General features: G+C 32.1%; 1 protein-coding gene across 2 annotated transcripts in view; it reads left to right on the top strand.

Moving 5' to 3' along the window:
* LOC145246655 (neuronal acetylcholine receptor subunit alpha-10-like) overlaps window positions 1–13948 on the top strand; it is a 1821427-nt gene that overhangs the window by 1732600 nt on the left and 74879 nt on the right. For both annotated transcript variants that reach the window (XM_080108363.1, XM_080108362.1), the window contains one exon: window positions 515–624. In XM_080108363.1, coding sequence (XP_079964489.1) covers window positions 515–624 — 110 coding nt within the window. The remainder of the gene's footprint in view (window positions 1–514; window positions 625–13948) is intronic.

Raw genomic sequence — 13948 nt, 5'->3', positions numbered from 1 at the left:
TCATTTATTGCAAAAATTGTTCCTACTGAAACCATTTTTCAGGAATTAAAAAGCTAAAATAATCCAAGCTTCTCCACAAAATGTTCAATTTTTTATCCTTAAAAAGCGGTATGACACAAGAGCACAATTACCATCGAAAACCTTTCATTAAATGGATTGAAATAATCAGTGTTTAAAATGTCAAAACCATTGACAGCATTATTCGATACTCATGTTTAAAATAAGACCACATTTAATTTCTACATTTAATAACAGTTTTCTTCTCTCTATTTTTTCGTATGTTTTTGTTTCCAACGTGATGACGCATGTTATTAAATTCTTTGGATAATAATAGCGAATTTTTTTCATTCTTTTGCAGGATCCAGAAGCACATTAAGTAAACAAACAAACAAACAAAAAATAAATGGTAGTTATCCGAAATAAAAGACTATTTCAGTGAAGCGAATTTTTTTTTCTTTTAATGTTTGTTATTATATTATTTTTTTCTTCATTTATCTCTTTCATCTCATTTTAGGAATGGGAGGATGAACGCCTAAAGTGGAACCCACGTGATTACAATGGGCTGGAAAAAGTTCGAATTCCTTGTGATAAAATTTGGTTACCAGACATCGTACTTTATAACAGGTGCGTATTATGAAAAACGAGTGTAAAACCATTAACGAACTTATTCGTTATATGTGTTACGTAAATCTGTGCGTTTAACGATAGAAGTGTTATCTAAACTTTAAGCATAAAAATAGCAAAAAAAAAAAACGTAAGTATAAATATATACAAAAATATTTCTAAATTAATATAAAAAAGAAAGAAAATTATATTTTATACATAATAATAATAAAAAGTAGATAAAAAATATTTCAAAGTTAAGCATAGAACAAATTCAATTATATTTCAAACGTAATAATAAAATATATACAAATATATTTCAGAATTAAGCATAAAAACAAATTCAGAGTATCAAATATGTTTCAAAATTAAACATAAAAACAAATAAAATTATATTCTTAACTTCAGTATGAACAAACATATACAAATATACTTGTAAATTAAGCAAAAAAAACAATAACATTATAATCAAACTTAAGTTTAAACAAACATATACAAGCATTGTTTTATTATTGGGAGTAATATGAGATGAAAAATTTGTATATTTTATTTATTTTGAGCGGACTGTTATCCTCATCTTCAAAGTTGTTGTTTCACGAGGTTTCAACCAACTATTTATCTGGTTTTCGTCAGGTGATCACCCGCGGTTAGATAGGAATACTGACGAAGGCCAGAGGAATAGTTGCCCGAAACAAAAACTATTAAAAATTAGAATAACATTGCGCAAATAAATAAATAAAATATACAAATATATTTTATAATTAAGAATAAAATCAAATAAAATCATATCTTAAACTTGGGTACAAATTAACATATACATATATTTTTCAAAGTTAAGAAAAAACAAATAACATTATATATTTAACGTAAGTATAAAAACATACAAATATATTTCTAAATTAAGCATAAAAACAAATGAAATTGTATTTTATACATAATAATAAAATGTATGCACAAAAACATCTCTTCATTAAGCATAAATATAAATATGTTTCATACGTAAGAATGAAAAACATGTACAAAAATATTACAAAATTAAGCATATATTATATTACAAACTTAAGTGTACATAAACATATACAAATATATTTTAAAATTAAAATATAATTAACATTAAAAAATAAAAAGAAATAATATTACATTTTAAACTTAAGTATAAACTAACACATACAAATACATCTACAAAATTAAGCATAAAACAAAGAAGATTATATGTTAAACCTAAGTACAGACAAACATATACAAATATAATTACAAAATTTAGCATAAAAACAAATACAATTATACTTCAAATTTTAGTACAAACTAACATATAAAATATAATTTGATCTTAAGCATAAACTATATCCCAATCTTAAGTATAAAAAACGTAAACAAATATATTTTAAAATCTATATATCTATAAAAATGAAAATGTCTCTGTGTGTCCGTCTGTGTACATTTCCCTACCAAATAACCCTATCAATTTTCGGTCGACAAGCTCGAAATTTGACATACGATGTATTGAGATTTGAAAAATCTTTTTAATCGGTTTTCGGTCAGAAATTTGGCTATCAAGTGGTAAAAATTAAACGATTTGACCACTGAAAACTCTACCAAACTCCTCCGCCAATTTTGGGCCTGAACACTGGAAATTTTAGATATAGGTTACTTGGACATGAATCTAAGTAAATAACTCAATTTGAGCCGAAAACAATAAACGCTAAGAGGTCATAATTGGGGTCAAATTTTTTAAAATTAACTTCTACGGTCTCTAAGAAATTACTCAGTCAATTTTTGGTCTAAACATTTGAAATTTTACATAAAATGTAATCAGACATAGGGCAAGCTTTTTCATTGGTTTTTGGCCGAAAAGTTGGCTGCCAAGGGGCCAAGGGGCCAAAGTTCCAAAGAGTTGACCTTTGCGATCTCTATTAAACTTCTAAGCTAATTTTGGATCTAAACATTTGAAATTTTATATAAAGGATATTCAGACATGCAGTAAGCTTTTTAACCAGTTTTTGAGCGAAAATTTGGCTGCCAAGAGGTCCGAGTTGAAAGAGTTGACCTTTGCAGGCTCTAACAAATTCCTCCGCTAATTTTCGGTCTAAGCACTTTAAATTTTAGATTTAGTTTACTTGGACATTTTTAGATTTAGTTTACTTGAACATTTTAAATTGATTTGACCACAAAACATTAAATGTTAAGGGGTAAACATTTTAAAAATTTACCTCTGCTGTCTCTACCACCATTTTCTCTACAGTAGTTAAAGAAGCCTATTATATAGAAAGGTATTACGGTACATATGCACACTTTTTAATATATACATATGCACATGAAGTTATTGACAGTACATAGAGCCCGAACAAAGCCGGACTGAACTGCTAGTTAAGCATAAAAACAAATAAAATTATATTTCAAACGTAAGAATGCAAAACATATACAAAATGTTTCAAACTTGAGCATAAATCAAATAAAATTATGTTGCAAACTTAAGTAAACATTTAATATATAAAAGGTTATATGTCTGTCTATCTGACTGTCTATCTCCATATTTTCAAACTCTATCTCATCAAAAACTAACGTCGTAAATCGGCCCAAAGAGTTTCATCTGAATGTATTTTTAGTGGGCCGTTTTTATTGGGTTTTAATCCGGCTAATATAGTTTTATAGAGTCAAAAAATCGGCCAAAATTGAAAAAATCGTTATACATTTTTATACATTCATCTTAGTTTGTTTTTAATTTTAATATTGTAATCAGTTTATATGCGTGTCACATTAGTAAAGTGGTAACGTCACCAGCTTTGAATGCTTCGGTTTCGATTCTAACTGATGGCAATCGAGTACTTTTTTTTTATTTTACTTATGAAATCACAACTCTATAATAATATATACGAAATCTGAATAAATCTGAATATCATATTTAAGCGTATTTTACGCCTGAGCGAAACCGGACGCTCCCACCTAGTGAAAATCTAAATTATCTTCAAAATTAAAACTGAAACAAAACTAATTATATTATATTTCAAAAGTAAGCATAAACAAACATAATAATATTTTATTTTGAATTTAAGCTTACACGTAAAAAGTAAATTTATATTTCAAAATAAGCTTGCCAAGGAAGATAAAGTTGCATTTCAAACTTAAGCATGAAGCAAGTACTAAGATTTCATACTTAATCATAAACAAAGTAAATCAAAGATATTTCAAACTTAAGTGTAACCGACAAAATCAAATTATGATTCCAACTTAATCATAACATGCCAAATGTTCGTCTATTCAATATGTGAGTTACATTCTGACCTAATAATCGATCGATTGACATGTCTCTATTAAGAAGATGCATCTTAGCAATATTAACTTTACCGTTTTTTTTTTTACCAATACAATTAATTCATTCTTCTCAAGTGCAAATGTAAAGGTAATTCAAGAGTTCGTTTTCGTCAAGATGACAGCATCTTTTTTTTTTATATTTCTTCCATTGTCATAATACGTTTTTTTCTTCAAATATCAATTCGTTAATGATTAATGCCTGATGTATCACGGGACTGGATATTTTAGTAACTGTCCGCCTATCAAATTATTAATAATAGAATATGGTTTCTTTGAATTAATTGTGATATGCACTTTTTATTGTGTCGATTTTAAGACTCTATTCTGTTAAATAGAGGATCCGTCTTTCTAATAATCAATACTTACGTTCGACTTGTATCATTTATAGTTTTTATGTGTCAGCTCTTGTTTCGATCAAATATTATTTTTTTAATGGAGTTAGACGCATTTTATGTACAAAGAAATGCGCTTGCTTTCCGCCCATTTGTCTGGCTACTCATATACCGGCATATCAACTCTTTTCCATGTGTTTAATATAAAAGTGCATTATCCGTTGAAAATGATTCATTGTGTACGATTAACTGAACAAAAGTTGTTATTTTAGTTATTTCCATTACTGTATTAGACAACGTTCAGAGGATGTTCGGGCATATTCTGGACACACGCATTACCTACTTTGTTTTGTGCTTTGCCAATCCTACCGCCGTTTCCGGGCCTGGATATGACCTTAAACTATATCCGAGAGTGAGACCCCAGCTTTCAGGCTTTGGGGAGTGTAGAACCACCCTTTAATTGTCATTGCTCCCAGGTCCACTCTGACCCGGAGTGGTTGTTACTAAGGGTTAAATAGAAACCGACTTGCAAAAAACAAATATATTCTATTAAAAGAATTTTCTTCAAAATCACTGGATTCGGCATTAAATAACCTGGAAAGGGTTGATATGCCGTAAAACAAAAACAACCAACAACCAACCAACCGCCGTTTTCGGGAGTATCTCTACATCGATGCATGTCTGATCGGTTCAGCGTTCTGGGGTAAAATCACATGACGTGTTACCGAGAAATTGTGCGTTGAATATCTCCATATACATTGGTTTTAAGAACACTTCTGATTACCTTCTTACCACACAAGCCGAAAGGCCTAACATATAAATTTAACAGTAAGTTCTTTAATACGACATTGGCGCATTCGAAACGAATGTTTCTATGCAAAGCAAAATTTTACATTCAATACGTGCCCGTTTTCATTTGAAGCTTAAAATCAAGCTTTTATCACCGCACAACCAGTAATGCCATGGATATAAAATCAACAGTAGCTCGTTTGAAATAAATGTTTCTGTTTGAATCACAACTGAAGCATGATACTTGACTTTTGCGTTTTAATTTTTAGGCAAGCTATTATGTATAAAAACAATTTTATGGAAGCAATAGTAGGTTCCTTTCAGTGTAATGTAGACTGCAATATATTTTGAACGTGGACACTGCGAGATGAGGTGCATCGCGATGTGTCTCTAATCCGAGCAGACAATCAATCGATTTGATTAAAAAATAGGCTATTTCATCGACTTTGATGACAATAAAATATGAGAGCGTAGAACATTAGTTGCTTATCATTCCAACCCAAACGACGTCGGGTCACACTTCTAGTATATATATATATATAAATATATATATATATATATATATAAATATATATATATACATATATATATATATATATATATATATATATATATATATATATATATATATATAATCTTGAGGGTTATAAAATGTGTATATTGCAATTATGAAGGAAAGACATGTTTTGGTATTCATGATTAATAGTATAGACAAAAACGGTAGCCTAACTGACCAGTTTCGCGCTAACTCTACGAGCCGGATTGAGAAATTTCGATTTATAAATGCGAGAAAAGGCCACGAGGAGAAAGTATACGTTTAAAATAAAATGGTGTTCTAGTATATTAAAGGCAAAGAAAATAAGAATAAACAGAGTACACTAAAAAAATATTGACTGTACAAAAAGTAACTGAAGTGTTTTGAACTTAAATAGATTCTTTATTTTTGCTGAAATCTTTCTGTAATTTTAACACAATCTGACTAAGACATTACGACTTTTTTGTTTTAAAAAGTGTAAAATATAAACAATCTTTACTTATAAAAATAATGTCTTTTAAATGTTGCCTATTTTCAGCGTCGCATAATTGTGCTCTTCCAAAACATTATTCATGACAGATTGCAGAATCTCTGAATTGCTATTTAGCTCCCTTGTTTCGTTCCGCGAACTGGCAGACCTCGAAACGTCAAACCCCAAACCCTGCAAGAATTGGAGGAAAACATTAAAAACGAAATAAGGGAGTTAAATCGCAATCCAGATATTTTGTAATTTGTCATGAATAATGTTTTAAAAAGAGCACAAACAGGAGAAGCTGAAAATGAGCAACATTTAAAAGACATTATTTTTCATAAACAAAGACTATTTGATTTGTAATGTTTGCAATATATTAGTCGGATTTTGTTAAAATTATAGAAAGATGTCATCAAAAATAAAGAATCTATTGAGGTTTTAAATTCTTCAGTTACTTTTGGGACACACTGTAAAATGTCTATGATTAAATCTCCAAGAGATTAATCACGCTCATAACTGACAACCATGGTCTCCAAGATCTTTAGATGAAAGTCCGAATAAGCACGAGGCAAAATGGTAAATGAATTAATACTGAAGTTCGTATCAAATGACGCGTTTTTAAACAAATTATCAGCTATTTAAGACCCGGATTTCTTAATAAGAACGTCTGTGGCTAGATAGGTACTATATCTGGTTTTGCTTCGTGTGTGTTGTTGGATTCTACTATCCAATCTGAACGTCGTTTGTCCCATATAATAGGCACTGCAAATAGACGTAACGTGATAAATTACATTACTGTTGTCTTTTGGGGGGATAGAACGTCTTTTCGAGAGAATACCCTTAACGACTTAATAGAAAACACAACACGTACTTTGGAAACAAAATAGCATCTTTCTAGTGTTCAGCTAATTTGTTTAGCGAATTTCTTACTTACTGACCTTAGCCACAGTAGAGAGGCTCCTCCAGTCTTTGACAGAATATGGATACCCACCGTAGAGGTGCCTACACGTGAAATTCTTGTGGCAGGAAGTACACAATCTCCAACCACACCTCTCTTGAGTCGACAGTGTTAAATACTAGTGGCAAGTGAAGTGTATGTTCAGGACAACTGGAAACAAATGCCGATGTAAGCGGAGAGCACATACAGCGCATAGAATTTCCAAATGGTCACCAATCTGGTACTAATCAGGTTCAACGTTGCTTAATTTCGGTGATCTGACGAGAACCGGTGTGTCGACGTTATTATACCGCACTACAGTACACGAATATAAATTGAACATTTAGACATCATATTAGCTTTTATTTGGAAAAAAAATTATTTAATTTCCTTACAATGACTGACCTAATCACATCGATAGGATGCCCATTAATGGATTAAGTATCCGTGATCGTTTTTAATTCATCGTCCAGTTTTGCTTTTGAAAAAATTTAAGGGCACAATGTGTACGAAACCAAATTCAATTATTCTAGTTTTTCGTTTGAGAGAAGACAATAAATGACTGAGATTTTAAAGATAATTTATATCTGTGCTATTTTTTTTATATAGCAGCCAGTTATCGCCTCCTGCCAGTCCATTCCTGAAAGCAAAATGATTGAGTTCAGTTAATGTGTTACTACATCTTTTAAATTTAGTATATGTGGTATCCATTTGTCTACGTTTGTATAACAGACAGTTTTTATCTAGACACATGAAACCTTTAATTTTCTATCGATATGAAGACGGCACATTTTGCATCTGTAATGATGAAACGGGATGCATAAATGAATGATTCAGCATCTCTCAGAATCAACCCAGTGAGAAGCTAAGGAATATTCGGTACAGCAGAAAAAGATAAGATTCCAAGAATAAAACTTATAATATTTCTTCAAAGAAAAGCCTGATTTATCTGAAATTATTATCCACCTCATAATCCACTGGGAAATCGAGATTATATTAGAATACAAATATTAGATACAGACTGTATTGAAAGAGAGAACCGGATGGGTTGAAATATATATTCAAACTTAAAATCAAATAAGAGAAGGTTCTAACATTAATATATATATATATATATATATATATATATATATATATATATATATATATATATATACATATATATAATTGGGTGAAGGAATATACAAAATCAATGAAATCTTATATATATATATATATATAATTTTTTCTACTATAATAATTAAATGCCTACAGACACTAGTGTTTCATCCTTTCGGGAATCTTCAGTGCAGGGTGTCACGATTAATACCAGTCGAACGATTCGATCCCGAGACATCTCTGGCTCGATTAGCGGAGACCTAATCAATTCGGCTACCATTAACCGCTTGAAATAACGTTGAATTTAAACATCTTAATTTTTAAATGTTCATTTACGTCAGTCAGACAGTGATCTAATCGTTATACGATGATCTACGCATCAGAGCTAAATTGACCGACTTTAATTCAACTGAAAGTGCTCAACGATAAAGAAACGAATTTCTTAAAGGTGCTGTCATATATATATATATATATATATATATATATATATATATATATCAAATTGTTCATTCATCAGTTGCTGGCATTATCATGTCTACAATGTATATATATATATATATATATATATATATATATATATATATATATATATATATATATGAATATGTGTGCATGTATTTATATATATGTAGTTATATGTATATATATTTATATATATATTTATATGCATATATATTTATGTATATTTATGTATTTATATATACATGTATTTATATATATGTGTGTGTGTGTGTGTGTGTGTGTGTGTGTGTGTGTGTGTGTGTGATTACTTCATTTAATCACATAGGTTAATATACAAATATATAATTTATGTGTAAATTTGTCACTGTTTACTTCAACAGTGCTCAATACATAGGAAGAGCTCTGTAGGAGGTTATGAAAATATATAAGTCAATTAAGCTACACATATTATTCCGCATTTTTTTTCGTGAGAATTCGTAAGGCTCACGAATTCTCACGAGAATGAAACGCGGAATATTCTGTGTAGTTTAATTGCTATATATATTTTCATAACTTTCATAATCATATATATATATATATATATTATTTTTTAAAATATAATATATATATATATTATATTTTAAAAAATAATATATATATATATATATATATATATATATATACTAGCAGGCTCCGCGGCATTGTGCTATCGTAAAATACGCTTAAATATGATATTTTGATTACTGAAGATTTCGTATTATTATTATATCATATTGTACTCGATATACAGTAATGATTTAAAAAGTTTTTTTTTTTAACTCGTTCACTACCACCGACAATCGAAACATGTTGCTTACGATTTACTTCTTCCTTTGATGTTAATGCCTGAGGTATGAAAACATGTTTGCTGCAAGGATAAAAATTAAAATATGAACCAATAGCTATTACGTTACTAATGCATATTCGTAATGCCGTCGTTCCACTTTCACCTGGCAAATTTAATTTCTTTTATTTTCACACTTTTACATATAAAGTTTCATGTCTGTAGACCAAGAACTGACTGATGAGTTTGGTAGGTAAATTTCTTTCACCAAATATATATACGCATACACAAATATATATATAGAAAGAAGTTTGTGCTTACTATAAGCTGTTTACGAAAATGTTACGCAAATATAAATCAAGTAGAATATCTGCATGAATATAATTACACGTAAAAGTTAACTAAAGATGATCATCTGATGAGAAAATCGAAAAAAATCTAATAGGGAATTAATTAAAATGAATGTTTAAAAGAATATGCAAATTAGCTACATCTTTTGCAGATGAATTCAATTCTACGACCCATATATAGCAAACTTCTATTTTCTTTTTAAATGATCGGATCAACGTGTAGGATCTGTTCTGCAGATGCTGCACTTAAGGTAATTTGTCTCGGTCAATGGATGGGAAACCCTCAATACTGGGACAATTATTAATTTTAGTCCGAACCAGAGTGCCCATTGTGCCTTCTTTTCAGGGAGGTGGTTTAATCGCACTTTAAAAACGCACATTTTTCTTTGGTGGGAAATCAAATAAATACTAATATATATATATATATATATATATATATATATATATATATATATATATATATATATATATATATATATACGTGTGTGTGTAACCATCCACAGGCAGTACTGTGCCGCTGTTTTCTGCTCATGATCGCAACTAGACAAGCAAGTGCTTAAGCTGGAGTTGAAACTCAATTTTTGATTTGACAGTCTACGCCTCTACCCCTGCGCCATCCTGCAGTATTAACACCATGAAAGCGAAATATAAATGCCAACAAACGTTAACATATTGTAAGCGAATCTCAGGGCGCTAATCAGTTTTTCTTATTAAGCAATGTGTAACAGGAACACACACACGCACATGCGCACACACACACACACACACACACACACATATATATATATATAAACATATATATATATATACATGGAGGTCACAATTTATTAAGGCCCGGTGGCCACTCAGGGATAAGGGTTATTGCGTGTACAGTAATCAATGAGATAGTATTGTAGTAATCATTAGTATTGGAGATTTGATAGGGTGTCTTACTTAAGAGGGCGGTTTGTCAGGAATTTGTTTATGCTGGACTTGAAGACATCCAAGTTGTAGTCTAGTTGGAAACAGGCAAAAGAAAGAGAGTTCCACAGTCGTGAACTTCTGAGAAAGAAGCTCTGCTCATCGAATCTACGTTTGGATTTAGGCACAGATAAAGAGTGGGGAAAATTATTGACAGTAGTTTCAGCCAGAGGGATGTTTCTCGTGAAATATTGGCGAGGGGAGACGAGAGATTGGAGCTCAGACGAGCACTTGCCATGGTAATAACGATAAAACAAAAACAGGCTCGCAACGTCTCTTCTCTGGGAGAGAGGCTGCAGGGAAGAGAAAAGGGCATCTCCCACTAAACCACGAAGTCTATTTTGTACTTTGGCAATGCAGGATAGGCTGTTTTTAGCAGCTCCTGCCCAGATGTGGCAGCAGTACTCCATCTTTGAAAGTACTTGGCTTTTATACAGATAGAGAATTACATCAATAGTCAGATATCTTCTGAAGTGGTAGAAGGATCCCACCATTTTCCCACGGTCCTTGACAACAGACCTGATGTACGTGTTCAATTTCAGATCAGGAGTAAAAGCTTTATCAAAACATGGAGCGTCCCAAAGACGAGAGCCATCCATTTCAATTGATGCCAGATGGGGATCAGAGCGTTGATGATATATATAAATGAGTTAAATCACAGATTATATAATCAAATACATTATTGTCTTATTACATATTACAGTGTGGCATACTGTTCTCAAGAAGACGCTATCCAAAATTAAAGCTTAATATATAAAAATATAACGTTGAGTTGATTATGTCTGTTTGATATCCTTTATCCGTGCCTTTTAAATACTTTTTGAAATAACTTTTTTCAATATATATGCTGATGAGCAAAATATATGTTTCTCAGATGTGATAATTTTGCTAATTGCATTACATGGCCTCTGATAATATAGGCCATTATTGAAAATCCATGGATTAAACAAAGAAATATTATTCTTTATTATACATTCCTAGTTTCAAATAATAAATCCTTAACTTGATTATATTTTAGGTATATTTTATTCTACAGAATTTAAATTTAATCTTTGCACTTTAAAATATATACATATATATATATATATATATATGTATATATATGCATATATATACATACATATATATATATATATACATATATATGATCCTGAACAGAAGCGTGCGTTCCATCCCAACCATAATCAATGGACCTGAGGTCATCTCATCAGCATCAGACAAGGCCAAACTATTCGTCAAGAACTTTGCAGCTAACTCTACCCTCTGCGACGACGGGCATCAACTCCCTGTATGTCCTACAACAGGCAACACCTTATCCAACATACAAATATCTGTGCATGAGGTCGCCAAACTAATCAAGAACCTTGATTCCAGTAAAGCAACTGGCCCAGACGGCATTCCAATTATAGTGTTGAAAAAGCTTCGACCAGAACTTGTCCCCATACTTGCAAAACTGTTTAAGCATTGCCTTAAGGAGAAGTGCTTTCCAACACCCTGGAAAACCTAGTCAGTATGTCCTGTATTTAAGAACTCAGGTGATAAGTCATCTCCCTCTCAGTACAGACCAATAAGTCTCTTGTGTGTCATGAGTAAGTTACTGGTATCCATATTAAATAAAGAAATAGTCAACCACCTCAGCAGAAATAACCTCCTTAGTGACATGCAATATGGTTTCCGTTCTGCTAGATCTACAGCTGATGTGCTAACAGTTATATCCCATAGGATTAGTGAATCTCTCGACAAATGCTTCCTTTCTAGGGCAATTGCTCTTGACATATCAAAGGCCTTCAATGAGGTTTGGCATAAGGGCCTACTTCACAAGATCTCCAGCTACGGTATAACTGGAAATGTTTTCTCAATAATTAAATGATTTCTCTCTGATAGGTTCATAAGAGTAATGGTTGATGGGGAGAAATAAGAGGCCCACGGGGTTAATGCTGGAGTCCCCCAGGGGTCTATCCTGGGACAAACTCTCTTCCTGATCTACATCAATGATCCCCCAAAACACTTACTTAAATCATTCGTTGGCATCTATGCTGATGACACGACCATCTATGGCAACACAACAAAGACCGTAAATAACAAAGCTCTCTCTGATTCCCTCTCCTAGTATCTTGAGCGCTTCGTTCAGTGGGGGAAGAGATGGCTGGTTACTTATAATTCCTCTAAAACCAAGCTCCTAACTTTACATCATCAACGCTCTGTTCCTCGTCTAGCATCAATTTAAATGGATGGCTCTAATCTTGGGGAGGCCTCATGGTTTGACAAGCTCCTGGGTTTGACTTTTACTCCTGATCTGAAATAGAAGACGTATACAACGTCTGTTGCCCGGGCCGCTGGGAAAATGGTGGAATCCTTCTACCGCTCCAGAAGATATCTCACTACTGATGCAATTCTCTATCTCTATAAAAGCCAAGTACGTCCAAAGATGGAGTACTGCTGCCACATCTTGGCTAGAGCTTCAAGAAACAGCCTATCCTGTCTTGACAAAGTACAAAATAGACTTCGTAGCCTAGTGGGGGATGCTCTCTTCTCTTCCATGCAACCTCTCCCACAGAAGAGATGTTGCGAGCCTGTCTTTGTTTTATCTTTATTACCATGGCAAGTACTCGTCTGAGCTCTAATCTCTCGTCCCCCTTCGCCAATCCTTCATGATAAACACCCGTCTAGCTAAAACCACTGTCAGTAATTTCCCCCACTCTTTATCTGTGCCTAAATCAAAACGTAGATTCCATGAACATAACTTTTTTCTGAGAAGTGCACGCCTGTGGAATTCTCTTCCGCCTGCCTGTTTACCACCTGACTACATCTTGGACGTCTTCAAGTCCAACATAAATAAATTCCTGATTAATCGCCCCCTTAAGTAAGACGCTTTATCAAATCTCCAATACCAACTATTTCTACGATATTATCTTATTGATTATTGTACACAAAATAACTCTTATCCCCGAGTGGCTTACGGGCCTTGATTAGTGGTGATCCCCATGTAATATATATATATATATATATATATATATATATATATATATATATAAACTGCGCCAATCGTTTTATTGCAGATTAGTAAAATATCAATATTACCTATCAGAGAGTAAAAGGGGTAACGAGAGAAAATAAGTGATGGCAATGATATAATCCTATAGATTTGTTTTAATATAAAAAGGTAATTTTTTTGACCGATACTTTCGGAGATATTCTTGGTCTGATGATGTGATTTTCCCTAGCAGAGTGGTGTCACTGAAACATATTTGCATATTTGTAGCGACTAGTTTTCATATGCAACATATACATATCGC

Source organism: Euprymna scolopes, chromosome 24, assembly GCF_053919585.1.
Source record: "Euprymna scolopes isolate OS-2025 chromosome 24, ASM5391958v1, whole genome shotgun sequence".
NCBI lineage: Eukaryota > Metazoa > Mollusca > Cephalopoda > Sepiida > Sepiolidae > Euprymna > Euprymna scolopes.
Note: the sequence above shows the minus strand (reverse complement) of the source record. Positions and strands in the feature narration are given on the sequence as shown.